The following is a 20,358-nucleotide window of genomic DNA, read 5'->3' on the forward strand; positions in this document are numbered from 1 at the left end:
GAAAGAACATTAAACGTCTTAGCAATTTTTTTCAGAATCTCTATTGAGAAGCAATAAATTAATAATCCATATTAGGGCAATATCTTTTTTAATGTGAATTTTTTTTCTTGTAAGCCAGCATGGCTGCCTTTGCTTTTTGAATAAATAGATATTCCTTGAGAAAAGTAAGGGTATATTGCTTGATGCATAAAGAACAGAATTTAGTCAAGGCCAGATACATTAACTAACATTTGTGGGTGTATATCTAGATAATCACATACATATGTTCATACAATCGGGTGGAGGGGTTTATTAATTTTTGGAAACATAGGATTCATTGGCCCAGTGCACACATTACATTAAGCCATGGGTAGCCAACATGGTGCTCTCCAGATGTTTTGGACTACAACTCTCATCAGCCCTACTCAGCATGGTCAGTGGTCAGGGATGTTGGGAGTTGTAATCTAAAACATCCCGAGGGCACTATATTGACTACCCCTGCATTAAACCATGGTTTAAAACAAACTAATGTGAATGGGTAGCATGCTGTTGGATACTGCTCAAATGTTCCCATAGTGCATCTCCCCTATTCCTGCTGTTGCCGTGCAATGTATCAAACAAGCCTGAGTCTGGTTTGTCATAACATCCACATCTGGGCTTGTGGTTGGTTCACACACACACACCAAAAACAAGCAGTAACCCAAGAACAAACCTTGGTTATTGCTCATGGTTTGTTTTGGAGAAACAGACTACTAGCCCAGGTTTAAATGATACAAGAAACCAGACTCTGGCAAATTTTGTCAATAGTGTGGGAGCACCACAGGAACATTTGAGCAGTGTGCATCAGCATGCTGCATTTTCACATTAAACCATAGTTTGCAAAAAAGGCCAATGTGGTCCTTACGGAACAGAATGTAGGATGTCAGTTCTGGTGACTTTCCGTTTGCTCAGCCAAGGTTTTACTTGAGAACTGAAAAAAAAACCATATAGTTTCACTTGAGAATCACTGAAAAGCCATCCAAGGCACTCCCTTCCCTCCTGCCGACAGGAGACATTTTATCTCAGAACAAATAATCTCTTTGGTGGGAGAAGAGAGTCTGGGCATGTTAGTGACCACTAAATTTTAAATTCTAAATTTCATCTTTTTACAGTTTCTTTCTAGGCATGCCTTTTTACAGAAATCTTTAACAGGGAGCAGCTTTAGAGGCGTAATTTCAACATTTCCTAAATCTTGTTGGAGTGATTGTTTAAGAAGGGTGTCTACTCAGTGTGGCAAATGCTGTTCTTCTAAAATAGTTCTGGGAATAGAAACTAGCTGCGATGATACAGGAGCTGCTGTGGTGGATGAAACTGGCAACATTTTAGGAGAAGCTCTGCATTCTCAAAGTGAGGTTCATTTAAAGTAAGTAGGCCTTACAATTGCTGAAGATACAGTTTTTGGGTACTATTTAGGTTGAATATCATTGTTACTTTGTGTCACTTGAGTTTGTTCTGTAAGGGCAATTTGATCCCTGTCACAATATTAATAATGCATGATCAGTGATGTCACAAAGCACCAACATTCTGAAAATATTTAGTAGAATAGAGATCACACACACACATAGTGCTACAGCTGGGTTTGGAAGCCAGACCTTCAGGGACCCACTGAATCAATAGCATCCACATGGCTCTCTACCTTTGCAGAACAACCAAATAAGGCAGGTTGGAGACAAAACAGTTACTATCCAGAACATCAGCTTTATTTATTTATTAATTAAATTTAGATCCCACTCTTCCAAAGAAGCCCAGGATGGCAAACAAGAAGCAATAAAGCATCTTAAAAACATTTTTAAAACAATTCAGATATAGATGCAAACTGGGAAAGATCTAATTTCTACATTCATGCTTCTACATTTGAATTTTTGAGCAGAGCAAGTAGACTTAACATCTACATTTGAGTTTCTGAGCTGGCCCAGCATAAACATCATGCCCATGTTTGTTTCTAATTAGAACTGGTGGAATTATTCCTGTGGTCGCACGACAGCTTCACCAAGAAAACATCGCGAGGATAGTAGAACAAGCCCTATCTGTCAGTGGCGTTTGTGCAGAAGAGCTCTCAGCTATTGCAACAACTGTAAAGCCAGGACTTGCTTTAAGCCTTGGAGTTGGGTTGGACTATAGTTTAGAACTGGTGGAGAAATACAAGAAGCCTTTCATTCCCATCCATCACATGGAAGCACACGCACTTACTGTTAGGTTGACTAATCATGTGGACTTCCCATTCCTAGTACTTTTGCTCTCTGGGGGTCACTGTATACTAGCAGTAGCACAAGGAGTTTCAGATTTTCTTCTCCTTGGACAGACATTGGACATTGCACCAGGGGACATGCTGGATAAGGTAATTCTTTTTAATATTAATCTTTCAAGAGTACTAGTTTGTATTATTTACAACATATGTTTTCCTTTTCATAAATACAAGTATAAAGCTACTTGTCATTCAAGCTACACCTGCTGAAATTCCCTCTTCTACATGGTGCAGGAGCCTTGTACTGTTTTTCATCTAATTGAGAGGCTAAGTTTGTCTTGAGTAAATGTTTCATATTTATGGTATTTCTACTTGCTGTCTAGCTTCATGGTACTTTGTGGCAATTTGATTAATTAGTGATGTATTTTTATTTTATTTATTTATCAAATTGATTCCCCACCCATCAAGAGACCCCAGAGTGGTTTACAGTATTAAAAAAACCACAATATATGCTAATCCTTAGCATAATATCTATACCGTACAGAAAATAAAGCAACTATAATAAGTATAATAATAAGAAATGTATAATAAAGTACAAAATCTTAGACACACCTGTTACATATGTAAAACATAGTGCATATGTAACAGCAACAACCTAAGAAATAAGGGAGGGGAAAATCAGGAGCAGAGTACATTATATATATATTTCCTTGCCTCTCATTCAGGGTCCTTCCTCCTTCTATCTGCCACTGGCATGTGGGTGAAGTCCTTAGCCCCCCCCATGGCATCCCAGAAGGGGATGTGTCTCCCCTTGCGGTGACTAGGGATGGGGGAGAATATCCACTAAATTAGACCTGGTACCAGATTCCAATAGAATTTGCAAGTTCCCTATCCTTTCTAACTGGCACTGCTTTCTTGCGGTGGGTAGTGGCTATAATCAGCATGGATTGTGCAGCTGCGGCTGCAATCAGCAAGGTTTTTTTTCCGAATCCCCCCCCCCATTTTACGTAATTATTTTCATAATCAAAGCTGTTGCATTCATAACTGCAGGTATTATTATTGCCATTTGTCTATTATATATTACCCCCAAAATTGCATTATTATCACAATATAATGAAAAAAATATTAGCTGTCTGGTCTGCCCTAGGCTATATATGTCATCAGTGTTAATTGTCAAATCACCCTGCAATTTCATGTTTTTCAAACAAGACAACTCAGAGCATTCTGAATCTCCATCCTCTTGCACAGGAAACGTTACGATTATGAGACTGACTCACACTACCTCCCCACCCACCCCTTTCATTGCTGCTGTCCTGAGCTAACCAAGGGCTGTCTGTTTGTCTCTCTCTCTGTGCTAAATATCTGTCTGTCTATGCAGTGCGGTGTGTTGGAAGTACAATGGCCATGACCTTATTCAGTGAGTATGAGTGAGTGCATCTTGCAGAACTTGCTGACTCCTCATTGTGCTTCTCATTCTTAACATAAGAGGACCTATTCACGTAAGCTACCTAAAAATTATGAAATGTTTTTCCCGCCGCCAAAAAACCACATGGAACACTGTGATCATTTACATAAGTTACTATGTTAGATGATTATGATTCCCCCCCCCCCAAAAAAAAAAAAACCACGGATCATATCACCCAAAAATGCGCAAAGCAGATCGAATCAGCAAGTACCAGAGCAAGCGGGAACAAAAAAAAGGGCAGATTGGGATCAAACAACGGACTATAAGAATGTAAGCAGATCAGAAACATGCAGCAAATCCCATCCCTCAAGGTGACCCCTACTGTTGTTGGCGCATCACAGAGCAGCCTGTTGCCTGCAGCATGAGCAGCTTCTCTCTTCCCATCATAATCAACACTTCCATGATTCAAATGAAGAGCAAATTGCGTGAAAAAAAATAACAGTGTTAGAGGGGAGCTTTAATCATAAAAGGGCAGACAGTAAGATGATTGAAGTTCACCTCCCTTTTTCTTTCCTTGATAACCCAGCTGCCAGCACCTCTGTTGTTGTTGCTGCCAAGATGTTTCTTCATCACTGCCCACAGCATGCCTAGCTTTCTCTCTCACTGTCTTGGAAACACACCCTCAGGCCAGCTCCAGCCTGTCAGTGTTATTAGCCAATGAGTGATGTCAGAGCTGTGATTGATAAGTGAGTTGTTTGGACACCAGGCATTAGCTCTCCCTTTTAGTGCACTTTTCCTGCTTCTGTGTCCCCCCACCCCAGATCAGGCAGTGCCTAGAAATTATTTTCTGCAAATACTACTACACAATAAGTGTGGGTGAATGTTAAAGAATCCCCCTTCCCTCCAAAACTGTGAAAACTTTGCAAAGAGTTTTAGGCATGTCTCCTGCTTTGCAGAAGTTAAAGTCTAGGGGTTTATTAAGAATCCATTGTATAAGTTAACTTACAGTGCAATGGTATACATTTCTACTCAGAAGTAAGTCTCTGTGTGTTTAATGCGGCTTACTTTCAGGTAAGTGGGTATAGGATGGCAGCCTAGGTGTTGGTTTAGGATTGGCATTAGTGAAAAACAGTACTCTTGTGCCTTTAACAGCTGTATAGTAGGCAGAAGTTCAATAAGTCAGACCTTTTCCAGTATGGAAGTACAATTATGGGAACAGCTTCACCATATCTACCCTCTAATTTTGTGTTGTGCCATGCCTCCATGGCAGCCATTTTGTGTCATTCCACGTGTCCATGGCAGCCATTTTGTGATTGGTGCCCCAGCATTCTCTCAAAAATTGGAATGTGCCCTCTGGTCCAAAAAGGGTGGCGACCCCTGGCTTAGCACGTCAGTATAGTTTGCTACATCTCCAGTTCTCATTGCTATGAATTTCTTGCAATAGCATAAGTTTGTTTTACATCAGTAAATTAATGAAAAATGGAAGTGGACTGCCTTCAAGTCAATTCCGACTTATGGTGACCCTATGAACAGGGTTTTCACAGTAAGCGGCATTCAGAGGGGGTTTACCATTGCCTTCCTCTGAGGCTGAGAGGCAGTGACTGGCCCAAGGTCACCCAGTGAGCTTCATGGATGTGTGGGGATTCGAACCCTGGTCTCCCAGGTTGTAGCCCAGCACCTTAACTACTACGCCACACTCGGTCTCACAAATTAATGTAAGTAAGTAAAATTTTATTGCAATCGGAGCCATAGGCCATATGCAAAAACAATGAATACAAACATACAAAAACCAAATGTAATTTAAAAACCATTTAAACCCGAGCTCTGTTTTAAAAACCTACTGGAAAATTTCGTTAGAGAATTTAACTCTGAGTTTTTGTGCTGCTAATGCAAAATTAGCCACTGCTAGGGTTATCACTTTATAATTATCTGCCAGTAACATGAGCACCTGTTGCTCTGTGGGGCAAGATGTAAAGGGGGCAAGAATAGGGGATAGGAATTTGCCCCTAGGATCATCGTATAGAGGGCAATAGAGAAGATAATGTGAAATCTCTTCAATAGCCTGACACCCATAAATACAGAGACAATGGGAGGGCGGTATACTACGATAGCGGCCTTCGAGGATGGCCGAAGGCATGGTTTGGAATCTGAGGGCAGTAAACGCTCTCCTAATGGGAGCGAATGATAATGCACCCAGATATACAGAGAGAGAGTGGTTAGGTTTTATACTTGGGAACCAAACTGAATATGGCGCTGTTGCTATAGTAGCTCGGTCTTGATTGGCGTCGTGGTCAAATATCCAGTTGTGTAAAGCAGCCTTACTTAGTTCAAGGAATTTGGTGTGGGGTAGGTTGTACTTATCAAGAATCTGCTGACATTCTTGAGCCCACCCACCAATTTTTTGTTGCTCCAACCAGGACTGTTTAGCCAGGGAAGAATCATCTGAGCTGGCAATTCACAGCCAATAGCGCAAATAGGCCAGATCAAAGTGCGCAGTGAGTGAGGGGAGGCCAAGTTCGGCCCTTAAATGGGCATCAGGGGTCCCCGGTGGGAGTCCAAGAATTCACAAATTAATGATACTAATCATAAATGCATAGGTGTCAAGTCAGCTATGGTGCTCTGTCAGTTGCAAACTGATAAGCTCAGTTTATCTGCTAATCTCACCTGTGTTGACACTTGTTCACACAACCTTTTAAACGTTCTCTTAGGCCCCATTGTTTCCCTCTCTTCCACTGGGAACCACATAGGAGTTGCCTTCGACATGGCTATGATATGCATGTCATTACCTGTATGACCTGGTAGGATTGTTGTATGTGGTTTTCCCACCCAATCAGAATCCTGCTGCCAGGGAAGTCAATAAAGTAGGAAAGCCCTGCACAACCGTCCCACCCACTTGTTGACAATAGAGCTAAATCGGATTGTACCATGGGGACATGGCTGTCATGCACCTGGGTCAGTGTCTAGCCTCAGTACATAACGACAAGGATTTTTGGCGTTCCTCTGTATTATAAAGCTACTGCTTATTTGCCTTTTATATATCTTTAATTTCTGCTTCTGGGTTTGTTGTTGTTTTAGGTAGCCAGAAGACTTTCTTTACAAAAGCATCCAGGTTACTCTGGCCTAAGTGGTGGGAAAGGAATAGAACACTTGGCCCAACAGGGGAATATGCAACATTATGAATTCAGAGTTCCCATGGAACAGCATTATAATTGCAACTTCTCTTTTGCTGGACTTCAGAGCGAGGTCACTAGAATGATCACACAAAAAGAAAAGGCAGAAGGTATTTACAAAAATTGGCCTGATATGAATTGTGCATGAGATCTGCATATAAGCTTGGAAAATCTATTTGATCATAATTTCTGCAGGCCTACAGGAAGGGCAATTCCTGCCCTGCATCGCAGACCTGGCTGCAGCAGTCCAGTATGCAGTAACTGCTCACATTGTAACTCGAACACACCGGGCCATTCTTTTCTGCAGAAGGAAGGGTATATTACCGCAAAACAAAGCAACATTGGTAAATGTGTTATCCTTTTCTCTGAGTGTTGCACAGTTAATTTTTCCTAGATTTCAAGTATATGGCTAGCAGTTCAGTTTTTGTAATTGCTTGTGCTTCTAGGTCAAAAGTCAACATGTGGTGCAGGATTATGCATGCCCATCCTACTCCCAGGGTCTGGCTTGCCTACACATGTTGGACATAATATTTCCTGGTGCCCCCACCTGTAGAGTTTAGTGCACATTGACACCAAAACACAAGATCTTTATTCTTCAAAATGGCAAAGGGGGTGATTGCATGTTTCTGCCCTTGGAGACAGGTTGGGGGGGCGGAGTGTAGGTGGAAGAAAAGGGGAATGCTGGCACACATACTTAGCCTCAGAGATGGGGTCAAGCGAGTCCTGAGCTTCCTCACTGCTCTTTGGCTCCTTCTGGGCTGAAGGTGAGATCTGGGTGGCCTTGCAAATAAGAATAATTTTTAAAAGGAGGTGGCAACAAAACAGGAGCGAAGAAAGGCAGACAGGCTGACTGCCAAGAAGGAAGGGGGAAAGCAGTCTTTCCTTGCAGCCTTGCTTTTTGCTTCAAGAAAAGCCCTCCCCTCATTTTGAGCAAGGGCGTCGTCAGCAGCAGTAGTGTGAGGAGACAGGAGCTGGCAAGAGTAATCCCTTCTTCCTGGTAGCTCCACCCTCAGCCTCCTTCAGTGTCTGCCACGTGTTTTATAGGCAGACGCCTGCCTCGATGCGCGTGAAAGACACTGCCACTTCAACTAAAGTCCTCCCCTCTTGTTTGGACCAAGGGGGTGGTATCGTCTGCAGTGGCAGTGGGGAGCAGACAGCATCCAGGGAGTGAAGACTTTTGTAAATATATATATATATTTCCTGTTTGCGGCCTCCTCTGGATTACTTCGTGGGTCCCCTGAGGGTCACAGCTCCCAGGTTGGGAAACACTGATCTACTACATATAAAATCTATCCTTTGAGGATTGTAATTTCTTAATCATAACATACTAAAAGAGTCTGAGAAAATTGCCAGTTCTTATTTTCTGAGACTTGATTCCTCTCTTTAAATAAAAAACAACAACATATCAACATCTAAAGTTAAGAGTTTTAAGGGGGGTTCGAATGTTGAAATGACTGCCTAGGCTAATAGTGTAAAATAAAACATTTTGTGCACCTTGTGATTAGAGAGCTGTTTCTTGACTGGGGATGATGCTGATACCATTGGTCTCTTTGACATATTTAGATCTTGGATCACAGTTCTAATATTGTGTCAAAACCCATCCAATCTGTTCCTCATACTGATGTGGTTGCAACATGGCTGTTTCAGTACAGTCATCTGAGTATATCTCAATTGAAATAAGCAATGCGGCATTGTAAAGTTCTAAACTTGGGTTTTTTTTTAATTCATTTAGGGATTGATTTATTAGAGAAGTATCTGTAAACAGTAACTTTTTTAGCTTGAGACAACACAAATGGCCTCTGGAGAAGTGTCACTCTTCAATAATTTTTGACCATCTGTGGAATGACACACGCTGATTCAATCTTAGTTGAAGAAAAATAAGTAAATATCAGATCCATGTAAAATTGCAAAACAGAATTTTTAAGGTAGACAAAATATAACCATTTTATTATTATTTATTATATTTATTTATTTATTTATTAAATTTATATACCGCCCCATAGCCGAAGCTCTCTGGGCGGTGCACAACAGACAAACAACCAATATACAATTAAAACCATATGTTAAACAACTTTAAAATAGATTCATTATAGGATAAATCGAACATAATTAAACACAGATAATAAATATTAAAATTAAATTAGTTAAAATATTAGGATGTGAAGATGTTAAGGTGTTAAAAATTACAATATTAAATATTAAAGTATTAAAATATTGAATATCAAAATATTAAAAAGCCTTATTTTAGCTAGAATAATAAAACTAATACTTTTTTCATAAAGGAACTACTGTAAGATTTTAATAGGGTCAAATCAGAAGAACAAGTCCAGATGTAAGTAAAGCAGAGAAGTTCCCTGAACCACCAGATTTGTGATGGAGTATTTATTTAGCATCATTTTACATTATTGCATAAAAATAATTTATCTTTTCTTTGAGTCCTGATTAGGGCTAGTAGTTGATTCTGAAATCATCTTTGAGGGAATGGTGTTTATATTTTAATTTTTTTCATGACCATCCCCTGTTATTGTGAGTAGCAAGATCCAGTTCTTAGCTGACATGAGAATTCCTCTGACTTTCAAACCCTGGTTTCAGGTGGCTTCAGGAGGTGTTGCAAGTAACCAGTATATCCGCAAAGCTCTGCAGATTGTAACAGATGCCACTGATTTCACTTTGCTATGCCCACCTCCCAGGCTGTGCACTGACAATGGTGTTATGATTGCATGGTAAGAAAGGATGTTTTTCTATTTTAAATGTGCTACACAATTATGGTGCAACATGGTTAATTTGAAAACACTTCTCAGGAAGCTACACACAGTTTCTGTGTAGTAAATTGCATGTACCCCTGCATATGGGATAGTTGTGTCAGTGAATACGTGCCATGGGAACCTGTCACTAACAGATATACATTTTTTTATATGTGATGTTGGACATTTGGGGTACATACCGTTTCCTACACAGAAGTGATAAATGCCTAGGCAATTAATCACATGTGAACTGCCCCAGTAGCATAATTTTTCAAAGAGAAAAATTGCCTGTTACTATTTAGTCAGAAATATGAGGTCCAAAGAAAAAGTATGGAAAAGGCCTAGCACCTTATGTTCAAACCATACCATCTCCAGTTAAGGATATTAGGCTAGCTGAAAAGATTTCTGGCTGAAGGCTCTTGTTGAGCTACATCAAGAATACTGTATTGAGTTCATTGTATTGTAATGTTACAGAAAAATGACTTTGTTTACAATGGATATTTTACACAAATGTTCTTTCTTTAGGAATGGCATTGAAAGACTTTGTGCAGGATTGGGTGTTTTATATACCACAGAAGGCATAAGATATGAACCAAAGTAAGTAGTGTAACTACTTTAGCATATTTCCCCTCAGTGTTATAGTGTGTCTTATTATCTCTGCCGTGCTCGGAGATATAGAGAAAAGTCTGGAAAATAGAGAGTTAATATCTGTTGAGTGCTCAGAAACCTTAAGAGACTTAGAGAGTAAAAACAGGGGTCTTCAAAGTCATGCCATAGTTTTCTGCCCGTCTCCTTTGTCCACCGTGTCAAGGATTATACCACTGTATTCTTCTGTACCATATAACAACCCACATCTGGTCAATAGTATTTAAATTCTCCCACAAGAGTCTAGCAAAGTATAATGTAATAGGGAAAAACTCACAGTAGGAAGAACTGCACAATTATTGCAAATAAAGTTGGACATCTTGGCACAGAACGTGCTAATCCCTGCTCATTTTGGCTTTTTCATATTCTTATTTATCCGGATACCCTTCTCCTTCAAGTGGCTCAAAATTTAACTGATGTGCGGGAATAGAATTTTCTGTCCATAGAAAGCAACTGTGGTGTACAAAAATGATAAAATATAAAGGCAAGTTCCAGCTGGCACACACTGAGTGTCAAGATGCAGTTTAATAAATACATAGGGCATTTTGAATTCTGTTATTCATCCTTGGGTAATAGTTATGTGCCTTCAAGTTGATTACGACTTATGGTGACCCTATGAATCAGCGACCTCCAAAAGCATCTGTCGTGAACCACCTGATCCTGTTCAGATTTTGTAAGTTCAGGTCTGTGGCTTCCTTTATGGAATCATTCCATCTCTTGTTTGGCCTTCCTCTTTTTCTACTCCCTTCTGTTTTTCCCAGCATTATTATCTTTTCTAGTGAAATGGATAATGGTTAAAGGACCTCATATCCATCAGGAATTGCAAAGAGAAAGAAAGACTGCTTTTAAATTTTAATAACAGCATTCAGATATTGGATACTTTGTCCGTTTTGTTCACTACTGTATGGGGTTTGTTTTTTGGTTTATTGCCATAGCAGTGTTGAATCATTTTATGCTATAGACTGTACATAATTCCTCTCACTAAGCAGACATCTAGATTTAGGGGTAAACAGTACTGGTGATGGTATATAGTTGGAGGCCTTTAGCTTATTCTCTGTTACTATATCAAGAGGGAATAAAGGATGATTCGTTCAACAGTATTAGTCTTGTGCTGTTTTTCTTTTGCTGTAGCTTGTCAGCTCCTTATCTTTAGGCCCAACTATAATTCCAAGCTTAGAATAGCATAGACTGTGTTATACTTTCCTAAGGTGCAAATTCTTATTGAGTTTTCATTAGAATTTGAGCTTTATACTACCGGTCAATGTCTTTTTTCAGGCTGTCAGCTTTGTACCCGACTTTTCACTCACAAATGGCTATGTCCAATTCCCTGTCACCTTGTTTGCAGCTTTTGGCATGATACAAAGGAGACTCTGCCACCAACTCCTTTCTCTTCCAACTGTACATTCAGAGCCAGTTAAAACATTCAGAAAAAGCACTTGGTAGAGTCTCACAGCTCACAATGCAAGTGAGGAGTCACATATTTGAATGCTTCCCCTTGTCAAAAACTCCATTCCTGTGGAAAGTTTCACATATGAGGGAGAAAGGTTCTATCTGTAACACATTTATTCTAATCCACATATATTTTTATTAACTTTTCGGCAAACAACTAAAATTCAGGTCAGATGAATCCCTTCTCTTCAAGAGAGATCATATTTTTTCAACAGTTAAAATGACGACAAAAGAGATTACTGCTTTTCAACATGTGAAAAAGTGAAGCCCACTGTTTAAGAACAGGCTCAGATTATTTGTTGCCAATGGAGGAAAAGATAATAAATTTGCGTGAAGGATACTGCTGCAGTTTAAAACTGAAAGTTAAGAAGACAACAATGTGAACAATCACCAATCTTAAAAAAGAATTCACTAACAAGCAAAAAAAACCTTGTGGTTTAAGAACGTACCTATAGCCAACATATATTTCTATCAAACTTTAAAAAGCAGGGAAATTGGGCAGCTATAGTGAATGCACCAGGGGAGCAGGAGACCTGACCTCCTCTCTCAGATATTGTACTGCCCTACAAATTTGTAAAAACGTAAACACAATGTGGGTTGGTCTTTCACAGTCCAATCCACTTCCTGTGTAGCTTGGAAGAATTTGGTAATATGTGTGCTTAAGGTAGGTTGGGTGGATGGGCACTAGGCAAAGGAAAAGCCCCTTTCCTTTCTAAAAGGAAAACACTATGAACAGTATCATAGTTTTTCAGAGCTTTCCCTACCTTTTTATTCTACTGCAGGCACTTGTAGTCTCCCACCCAAATTTAAACCAAAACTGTCACTGGCCACATACACACCAGACCTTTATTTCACTTGAGACAGTCATGGCTACTCCCAATGAATTCTGGGAAGTGCAGTTTGTGAAGGGTGCTGCGAGTTGCTAGGAGAGGCCCTATTCCACCTAGAAGAGGCACTGACTGTTAAACCACTTTGTCCACTGGAGCTCTGTCAGGGAAATAGGAGTCTCCTAATAACTCTCAGGACCCTTCACAAATGACACCAGGATTCTTTGGGGAAGCAATGTCTAAAGTGAAATAAAGGTTTGGCGTGGCCACCTGACTAGCCAAGCCAAACAGCTGTGACTCTGGCTTTTAGAACACTGAGAATTGGTTCTTACTGAGCATGCTCATGCTTATCATTGATTCCTATGTTAAATTTCTTAAATTAATTAAAAATCAGCCATGCATTTTCAAAACCTTTAAACTGCAGAAGATGAAGGTCAGAGTATGGGGCAAGGTCAGTAATAGGATTACAGGTACTCTGTGAATATGGCTGAGTTTTAATTAATTTCAACAAATTATGAGACCACTGACAGAAAAAAGTCCAACAGGGGTCTCAATTTCTTTTCACTTGTTTTACATTTTGACCTCTCGATTCTCTCTGAGTGTTTTGTATATTGCCATGAAAACCTAGAGGATTGTTAAGCAAGCATTTCTGAGTTCAGGACTATTACGTTTTGTAAGATTTTGTTTTGAAATGAGCTTATGGGAAGCATAATGGCATGGGGAGACATTTTCAATTTAACATTGTGGAATGCAAAAAATCCATGCGGGTTATAGTATACAGCCACTCTTGTGGCTGAATAATTTTATAAGAATTTTGACCTTTCATTATTGCCCCATATGGGCTCTTAAAACAGTTAATAGCATCTCAAACATAAAGTAGACGAAATTGAAAAAAGAAAAAAATCACAGAAGCAGTGGCTTATAATTGTTGGTAGCTCTACTTATAAAGAACTTCCTGCCATGTTAGAATTTATAGTACCATGAACTGTTACCAGAAAAGCCTACAAAACATCTATAAGTATATCCATAAAGTCCAAGTTACAGATGAGAGAACAAATTATGAGGTTGCACATAGAGAATATTACATTTAAAGCTAAACAAAAGTACCAAACCACAAGGGCCAAATTTATTTATTTATTTATTATTTGATTTATATCCTGCCCTTCCTCCCAGCAGGAGCCCATTGTATGGGTTACATTTTATGCAGAATAACGTATTTACTTTTGTCATCGCAAGATGGAGCCACAGCTCTAATAAGTAGATTGGTTAGTGTTTTTGAAAAGTATCAGATCAAGTATTTTTATATTGAGCATGACATTCAGTGGTGGATGCCCATCAGCAGAATAGACTAACCCTTTCTCCCCCCCCTGAAGTCCTCCATGTACTTCCAAAATCTGCTGTGGAAGTTTGGAGGACCCTCCAGTGCAAATTTGGAGAGGGAGTGGAGAAGAAAGGAAACCCCTATTCTGTGAGCAGAAGTCTTTTTGTGCAATATTGGATGTCACCCAGAGAGATATATTTATTTACTTATTTTCTGGTTGATCAGTTTAATTATTTTCCCCTCTTTGGAGGCAGGAGGGTATTCTGCGTTATGGTATAAAAAAGCCGTCCCAGGGAAGTAACTTTTCACTCGTAAACATTTCTGTGCCGGAGGACTCATTGGCCTGGTTTTCATGCCATACTATGGCTTACTGGGAACGCGTGGATGTGCTGGCTCCCAGAAATGAGCTCACATCTGCTTTGTTCCTCCCTGGTCCATTTAGCTCGTCACAGTATGGCAGGTAAGCCAAGGCTTGGCTTAGTATGTCATCTGAACATGAAGTTTTGGTTGAACTCTCTCCTCCTTAACCGTAATCTATAGCTAAGAGAAAAACATGACTACTGATAATGGTTAAGGAGAAGAGAGCTTAACCACGGTCCCATGTTTGGATGACCCACTAAGACAAATTCTATGTGAGATACAAGGGGTCAAATCTGTTTATATGGAACAAGAAAACCAAAATATTTATGCTTGAAACTGATGGGCATAATGTAATATTACTAAACTGTAGTTGTATTGTTTTGAAATAAGACATTCTTCATTATGGGAATGAAGACTTAAGAATTATACGAAGGTAATACTTGAGTAAACATATAGTATTTGTCATTGCCTATATGTAACCTACAGGAGACAAACATGTATGTATTTTATAATGCTGGCTAATTGTTTGATATAACTTGACTTTGTAATGTGATACTGAGTCTTGTGTGTCAAAAGTTATTTTTAATTGTCATTTATTAGAGCTCCACTTGGGACTGATATTTCAGATCAAGTCCAAAAAGCTTCCATCAAAGTGCCAGCGCTAAATCTGATGTGAAAAGTGAATGCTGTCAGCAACCATTTTGATGAGGACTCCATGCCAGTTGCCTCAGCCTCATGCCATCTCTAATACAGTGTGTCATTTTCCTTAGGATATCAAAATGAAAAATAAAGTGAAAACAGCACAAGGATTTTTGTTGTCGTTTGTTGTTGTATGCCCTCAAGTCAATTGCGACTTATGGCGACCCTATGAATCTTTTTGTATATATTCACAGGGTTTTCATGGTAAGAGCAGAGCTTGGAAAAGTTACTTTTTTTGAACTACAACTCCCATCAGCCCAATCCAGTGGCCATGCTACCTGGGGCTGATGGGAGTTGTAGTTCAAAAAAGTAACTTTTCCAAGCTCTGGAGAGGTATTCAAAGGTGGTTTACCATTGCCTTCCTCTAAGCCTACGGCACCTGGTATTCCCAGGCAGTCTCCCATCCAAGTAGTAACGAGGCCTGCTTAGCTTCCGAGATCGGGCTTGTTCAGGGTAGTATGGCTGTAGGCCCAAGGATTTTTAGAAACTTGTAAATAAGGAAGACATCTACCCTTGTCATCAAGTAAACAAGATGTGTATTTTCCAACGGGGGTGTAGTTGTCCAGGATCCTGGAGGGTCTTAGACCCCTTTTTGGGGAGCAGGGTCCCAGAAGTGTCCCTGTATCTCCAGCATCCTACAAGCCAATCAGCATGAAAGGGGAGTGTATTAGCCACTGAAAAGAGTCTTCAAGTATGGTTCCTTAACGTTTCCTGCTGATCAGAATGAAAGGTGAGTCAACCACTGAGAAGACTCTATTCAGTAGCTAACACTCCTTTTTCATGCTTATTGACTCCTAGGAATGTTGTCGTGGGCAAAAGCATTATCTATCTATTTATTTTATTTATATACCGCCCTGTAGCCGAAGCTCTCTGGGTGGTTTACAGCAATTAAAAACGTTAAAAACAAATATACAAATTTAAAAACACATTTTTTAAAAAACAATTTAAAAATTTAAAAAATTATCAAGGATCTCATTATCAACCCCACAGCAAAAAAAAAAGGGGGGGAGGGGGCATGGCAATGGCTAACATGAAGGGACCCTGCACTTCTGAATTTGCCACTACACTAGTGTTTTCTAAGGGGATTAATGGAAAGAACTGAAGTGGAAGTATAATGGTGTGAGATATTCTGTTTCCTGTTCCATCTACTTGCATACTTGAATACAGTCGGCCTATTAGATTTCTCAACTGCAAGGTTTCATACATTGAAGTGAATAAAAATAATCACCTTTTCAGTTTGTTCATAATTTTACAGTTTAAGGTAGTTCATCTTAAGCTGTCACCATCCTTTACTTGATTGGCTAGGAAAGTAAATCCTTTTGTTTGTAATTCAGTAACTGCACTGAACAATGGAAGATAACAATCAAATTTGGAATGTGCATGTCAGCTTTTACAGGGAGATGTCCGCGTTGGAGGGATGCAGGGTGGGCTATAAATTCCTTAGTAATTGTCAGGGTCGTAAAGTCTAGCCAGCAGCTTGGGTTATAAATCTCCCAGGCTAGAGATATAACCAGGGGGAAGGCGAGATAGGGTCAGAGGGTTTGTTCCAAGCTCGTGCCAAGTCCGTGTCCAAGGAGCGTAGTCAATGGGAGATTCCTAGTCCAGTTTTCCAAGAGATCAGTCCGAGGGTCTGGGTTCTGGAAGATAGGAGGAACACAGAGGTCACATCTGACGTTGTAGTCAGCAACACGCTGAAGCCAGGAGCTGTCTTTTAAATCCCAGTCCCTAAGACAGGTGTAGGTAATCAGTCCTCTAGCTTCTGTCTTGCCAGGCCAATGATGCTGCTGCATGACTCTTGTTCACTGCCTGAATCTGGTTGAAGGGCTTCAGATGTGTCTTGGACACTCTCCAGCTGAGAGCGAGTGGGAGCTGCATCCTCATCTGTTCTTCCCTCTGGGTCTACTGATGTTACTCCCGAGTTGTCCTCCTCTTCCCCCTCTGAGGACTCCTCCAAAGGGGGCATGACAGTGCATTTAGGAAATATTTATACCTTTCAAAATGGAATGCCAGTTCAAATCCTATACTTGATTTCAAATCATAGAGAAAATGTGAAATACATGGGGACACGGGAAAATTCTACCATATGTGGTGGGAATGTGGAGTAGTGCAGAACTTTTGGCATATAGTATTTCAAGGTCTGGTGCTTATCACAGCCCAACCTCTGCATCCTGACCCTGTACTGCCAGCATTGTCTCACGAAAGTGAAATCAACCTGAAAGTCCTGCATAAAGATCTTGTAGCCATGCTATGGAGACAGCTCATATGGAAATGGTGAATTATGGTGAGGGAGCCATCTCCCCTTCTAAGGCAGGCTGGCTAAATAAGATGTAGAGTACAGCAGTTGATATCATACTGAGATATAAGAAAAGAGGCATTTTGAACATGGTGCTTTACTAGTTAAACAGGGTAAAGCCAGGAATGTATAGCACAGCATGCAGTCCAGCCAATCTTAAACTCTTTTCAGTCTAATGGTTATGCTGACTCTCTTCCTCTGAAATTAATTATACTTTTAAACACTCTACAGTTAGCTTTGGCCAGATGTTGCAGGGTACTGCCTCTGGCCCTGGTCACCTTCCAACTTGTGGAATGTGTCTGAAGCAGGGAGCCATTTTTTAACCGTGGAGGGTCCCCACACATTTTGGAACCCTGAAAGTTCAGGATTTCAAAATGCATGGGGAGCCTCTAGATACATGACTCCCCACTAGGGATGGGGGGGAATATTAAAAAAAAAAACCTGGTACCAGATCCTGACTGAATTTGCTAGTTCGCTATTCCTTTGGAGCGGCACAGATCTCTTGCGGCAGGTTGCAGCTGTAATCGGCACAGATTTTGTGGCCGTGACCAATCGATCCTCCCCCTATTTTACTTTTAAAAAATTGTAATTAAGATGTTGCATCAACCACAGGATTTCCATTTGTCCATTATATCTTACAAAAAAATATTCTTTATTATTACATTATTTTCTCTCAAAAGGTTCTTCAGGACCCCCCTTTCTTTTGTAAAAAAATAAGATTATTATGAACAACACACATACACACTGTGCTGCCCACCAGCCACTCAGTTCGGTGCAAGTAGCAATCAATCATTCACCCCAGGAAAGGGATGGGTGTACTGTCCTTTCCTCTATGAGATATCAGTGCTTCCAAAATGGCACAGACCATATCCAAAAGAGAGTAAGCCTGAGGCAAGACAGACTCAAATCTGCCTCATTGATAAGTAAAAACAGGAAAAAACACCACATGGAATGCTGTGATCAATTCATTCACATAAGCGACCTAAAAATTACATAATATTTACCCCACTGCCAAAAAACCACATGGAACACTCGAATCATTCATTCACGGCAGCTACGTAAAAATTACGCAATTTTTTCCCAATGCCAAAAACCCATGTGGAACGCTGGGATCATTCATTCATGTCAGCAACCTGAAAATTACACGTTTTTCTCTGCCGCCAGAAAACTCCATAGAATACTGTCGTTTACATAAGTATTTACAAAAATAACTATGTCATTTTCGCAACCCCCAGAAGACCCTGAGCATCGAATTGCTGAAAAAAGCAAGCAGCAGATGAAATCAGCAAGCACCAGAGAAAGCGGAAACAAAAAAAGAACGGTAAAGAAACAACGGACTATCAAACTGCATGCAGATTGGCACCATGCAGTGAGTCCCATCCCCGCTCCCCACTTCAGTCACCTCCCACAAGTTGGAAGGCAATTGAAATGGTGATGTGGCGGATCTAGCGCACATGGCCCTGCTGCCTCTCTTTGCATGGTAACACCTTAAGATAGCTATTGTGTTAAGTATGTTTACACAAAAGTAAGGCGCAATAACTTCATAAGGCCTTTCCCACTATTAAGTGTGCTTAAAATTGCAGCCTCAGATGTGTTAAAAGATATCAGCATTAAGAGATATTGTGAATGCTTCCATGCTTCTGTAAACACTGCAGGCTATGAAAAAAGAGCACATAGTTTACTTTTCAGAGACATTTAATTGCCGGTGCTTTTATTCTCTATCACAGCAGCAACATTTTGCATTATCAATAGACAAGATTTCTTTGTGCAGTCTGTTATGGACAAGCAGTAATGTTTATCCTAATTATCTTAATGGTATTAGCAGAGACTACTATTTTATTTGCTGCTGCAGTGTAGGCAAATGTAGTCAAGCTTTCTTTTCTGACAAGTTACTGCGGAGCATCCCAACATTAACGATTCTTGGTCTTGAAACTTCAATGAGGTCTGATGTTGTGGCATGTGGAAATGGACAGTGTCCAGAGACTGGAATGCGGGGCTTCTCCAGTGTTCTGTATCTTCCCATTAGGTGAGTTGTTGTGGGCATTAAAAAGAGGGAATCCTTTGGATGGCACTTTGCTTTGTATATTTTGACACCAGTAGTCCGTGATTTGTCTGCAAAATAAAATTGTTACTTTCTTATGCACTGGCAGATATAATAGCTGCAATTCAGAGAGAGATTCTTAGGAATGCTTGTCTTTTCTCCTATGAACATTTTGCATCCTCGCCACATAAAAACTGCTTTTGAATGTCCCCTATTTTCAAAAGCACATAGCTATATGACATGATGGACTGCTGTTCAAGAAAATTAAGTCTAATGTCGACTTCGGCTCGAGTTCTGAAATTGCCTGGCTCCTGGCCTGTTTATGTAGTGACAACATGAAATCGTATAGTTGTTTAATACTAACACATGCACAAGATGAAACTAAAGGGTCTGCCTGAAGCTGGGTGGGTGTGTTTGGAAGGACTCTGTGTGTTGCTACCGCTGTTGCCATTTGCCCACAGCTGTTGCCATATTCTCTTCTCCGGCTCCAGGTATATAAAGGGGAGGGGCTGCCTGAGGCAGTGCTTCAGCGTCGAGCAAAGTGCGATACTAAGTGTGCACTTAGCGTCACCCTTGGTGTTGTCTTGGGTCTGGAATCCATCACTTGCCAAGAAAACTCATTGCTGCAAGCGCTGGAGAGAGTATGCAAACCAACAAGCTTGCCCTTCTTTAGAGTGAATATTTGAGACTTGTATGGTTTTTGTTCCTCAGCTGAGAGATGAGGGAAGTGTCATTGCCTGCTATGTTGGAAAAAGTGGTTTCTATACCCCCCAGGGTGAGAGCCTGGTGGGCATCGTTTCTGTCCCCTTGAGTGAGAGACAAGGGGGAGTGTTTGGTATAAATGTTGTACTTAGATTATGTGTGCATTATTTGGCTGTATGTAATTTGAGTGGTTGTCATGGTGATTTTCATGGTATGTACATCTAAGTATGCTGTTTTTAGGATGTGAGGTTAAATTATGCAAATGCTTGTAGAGTGGGATTTGAGGTAAGCATGAGTGTGTTGGTTTAGAATGTTGATATATACAAATGTGTGATCTTGTAAGGGTGTGTTTGAGTAAACTAAACATTTTGTTCAACTGTAGTTAGACAAAATTCTGATATAAAGGGGGCCAGCTGTTTTAATTGTTTTGCCCTTTATTATACTGTGCTTAAGAAATTAGCTGATTTGTTTAATCTGTTATGTTTAAAAATAAGCTTGT

At 40.2% G+C, this 20,358-nt stretch overlaps 2 protein-coding genes across 2 annotated transcripts in view; one reads left to right on the forward strand and one right to left on the reverse strand.

Moving 5' to 3' along the window:
• OSGEPL1 (O-sialoglycoprotein endopeptidase like 1) overlaps window positions 1–14,930 on the forward strand; it is a 32,013-nt gene extending 17,083 nt beyond the window's left edge. The window contains exons 3-9 of the mRNA XM_061608223.1: window positions 1,131–1,381; window positions 1,969–2,356; window positions 6,684–6,888; window positions 6,974–7,122; window positions 9,371–9,501; window positions 10,048–10,119; window positions 14,725–14,930. Of these exons, the coding sequence (XP_061464207.1) occupies window positions 1,131–1,381; window positions 1,969–2,356; window positions 6,684–6,888; window positions 6,974–7,122; window positions 9,371–9,501; window positions 10,048–10,119; window positions 14,725–14,800 (1,272 nt within the window). The 3' untranslated portion in view covers window positions 14,801–14,930. The remainder of the gene's footprint in view (window positions 1–1,130; window positions 1,382–1,968; window positions 2,357–6,683; window positions 6,889–6,973; window positions 7,123–9,370; window positions 9,502–10,047; window positions 10,120–14,724) is intronic.
• A 3,893-nt stretch (window positions 14,931–18,823) lies between these two features.
• ANKAR (ankyrin and armadillo repeat containing) overlaps window positions 18,824–20,358 on the reverse strand; it is a 45,983-nt gene continuing 44,448 nt past the window's right edge. The window contains exon 22 of the mRNA XM_061612899.1: window positions 18,824–19,228. Coding sequence (XP_061468883.1) covers window positions 18,984–19,228 — 245 coding nt within the window. The 3' untranslated portion in view covers window positions 18,824–18,983. The remainder of the gene's footprint in view (window positions 19,229–20,358) is intronic.

The sequence above is a fragment of the Rhineura floridana genome, chromosome 2 (genome assembly GCF_030035675.1).
Source record: "Rhineura floridana isolate rRhiFlo1 chromosome 2, rRhiFlo1.hap2, whole genome shotgun sequence".
Lineage (NCBI taxonomy): Eukaryota > Metazoa > Chordata > Lepidosauria > Squamata > Rhineuridae > Rhineura > Rhineura floridana.